The sequence below is a fragment of the Sinocyclocheilus grahami genome, unplaced genomic scaffold, assembly GCF_001515645.1.
Source record: "Sinocyclocheilus grahami isolate Dianchi unplaced genomic scaffold, SAMN03320097.WGS_v1.1 scaffold282.1, whole genome shotgun sequence".
NCBI lineage: Eukaryota > Metazoa > Chordata > Actinopteri > Cypriniformes > Cyprinidae > Sinocyclocheilus > Sinocyclocheilus grahami.
Genome location: NW_015505461.1, coordinates 107,074 through 108,674, shown reverse-complemented (window position 1 = coordinate 108,674; position 1,601 = coordinate 107,074). Strand labels below are relative to the sequence as shown.

The window sequence follows — 1,601 nt, the reverse complement described above, 5'->3', positions numbered from 1 at the left end:
TACGTCTATTTCCCAAACACAACCTCTGGATATGACACTGAGCACCTGAGTTCTGAGTGGAACCTGTCCTGTTAAACCGCTGTATGGTCTTGGCCACCGTGCTGCAGCTCAGTTTCAGGGTCTTGGCAATCTTCTTATAGCCTACGTCATCTTTATGTAGAGCAACAATTCTTTTTTTCAGATCCTCAGAGAGTTCTTTGCCATGAGGTGCCATGTTGAACTTTCAGTGACCAGTATGAGAGAGTGAGAGTGATAACACCAAATTTAACACACCTGAGACCTTGTAACACTAATGAGTCACATGACACCAGGGAGAAAAAATGGCTAATTGGGCCCAATTTGGACATTTTCACTTAGGGGTGTACTCACTTTTGTGGCCAGCAGTTTAGACATTAATGGCTGTGTGTGGAGTTATTTTGAGGGGACAGCAAATTTGTAGCAAAGTGTCATTTCTTCAGTGTTGTCACATGAAAAAATATAATAAAATATTTACAAAAATGTGAAGGATGTACTCACTTCTGTGCGATACGGAGATATACAGTATATATAGGAGTCAAACCAAAATTTATTCAGACACCTTCACACATTATCAGTTTATTCGCTATAGTTTAGAAAAAGGTAATAAAATATGACAAGAACTCTTGAGTGAAACCGTTTCAGAACAAATTCATCTTGATAATGTCAGATAACAATGGTCAGGTCAAAGTGTCTGAAGAATTTTTGGTCCCAAATTTTGATCAATTTTACTGGTAGTCCACTGTATGAAGAATTTTTGGATATAATATGTCACCGCTTACTTTATTTTGCTATCTTCACTTACATAAATTAACTATAGTGTCGGAATAATATTTGGTTTGGCTATATATTGTAGCGACTCAGCTCATGGGAAATATGAATAATTAACCAAAGGGACAATTAATCTGCAGTTAATTTAACTTCAGCTTGTTCCTCACATACTGTATACGGCTTCAGAAGACATACGTAGTGTACAAGTCATTTGGACCACTTTTATGGTGCTTTATTTCTTATTTTTGAAACCCGACAGTCCCAAATCCTCATTTGCTTTAAGTGTATGGAAAAGAGGATCCAGGATATTCTGCTAAACATCTCCTTTTGTGTTCCACAAAAGAAGGACAATCATGCTGCTTTATAAAGGGTGAGTAAACGACATTTATTATTTGAATAAATCATTCATTTAGGTTACGGAGCAGCATTTCCCACCTTTTCTGTTGTTTTTCTGCCTCTGTTATGATGTAAGGTGGAAGAGTGTCTGTTGCTCCCTATAGGAGAGAGTAAGCTCATATATGTGTCCCTGGAGAACAAAACCAGTCTTAAGTCGCTGGGGTATATTTGTAGCAATAGCCAAAAATACATTGTATGGGTCAAAATTATAGATTTTTCTTTTATGCCAAAAATCATTAGGATATTAAGTAAAGATCATGTTCCATGAAGATATTTTGTAAATGTCCTACTGTAAATATATCAAAACTTAATTTTTGATTAGTAATATGCATTGCTAAGAACTTCATTTGGACAACTTTAAAGGCGATTTTCTCAATATTTAGATTTTTTTGCACCCTCAGATTCCCGATTTTCAAATA

At 35.9% G+C, this 1,601-nt stretch overlaps 1 protein-coding gene across 1 annotated transcript in view; it reads right to left on the bottom strand.

The window, feature by feature from the left end:
- Positions 1-936: 936 nt before the first annotated feature.
- LOC107600338 (cytoplasmic tRNA 2-thiolation protein 2-like) overlaps positions 937-1,601 on the bottom strand; it is a 13,915-nt gene continuing 13,250 nt past the window's right edge. Inside the window, 1 exon segment of the mRNA XM_016292204.1 lies at positions 937-1,280. Coding sequence (XP_016147690.1) covers positions 1,188-1,280 — 93 coding nt within the window. The 3' untranslated portion in view covers positions 937-1,187.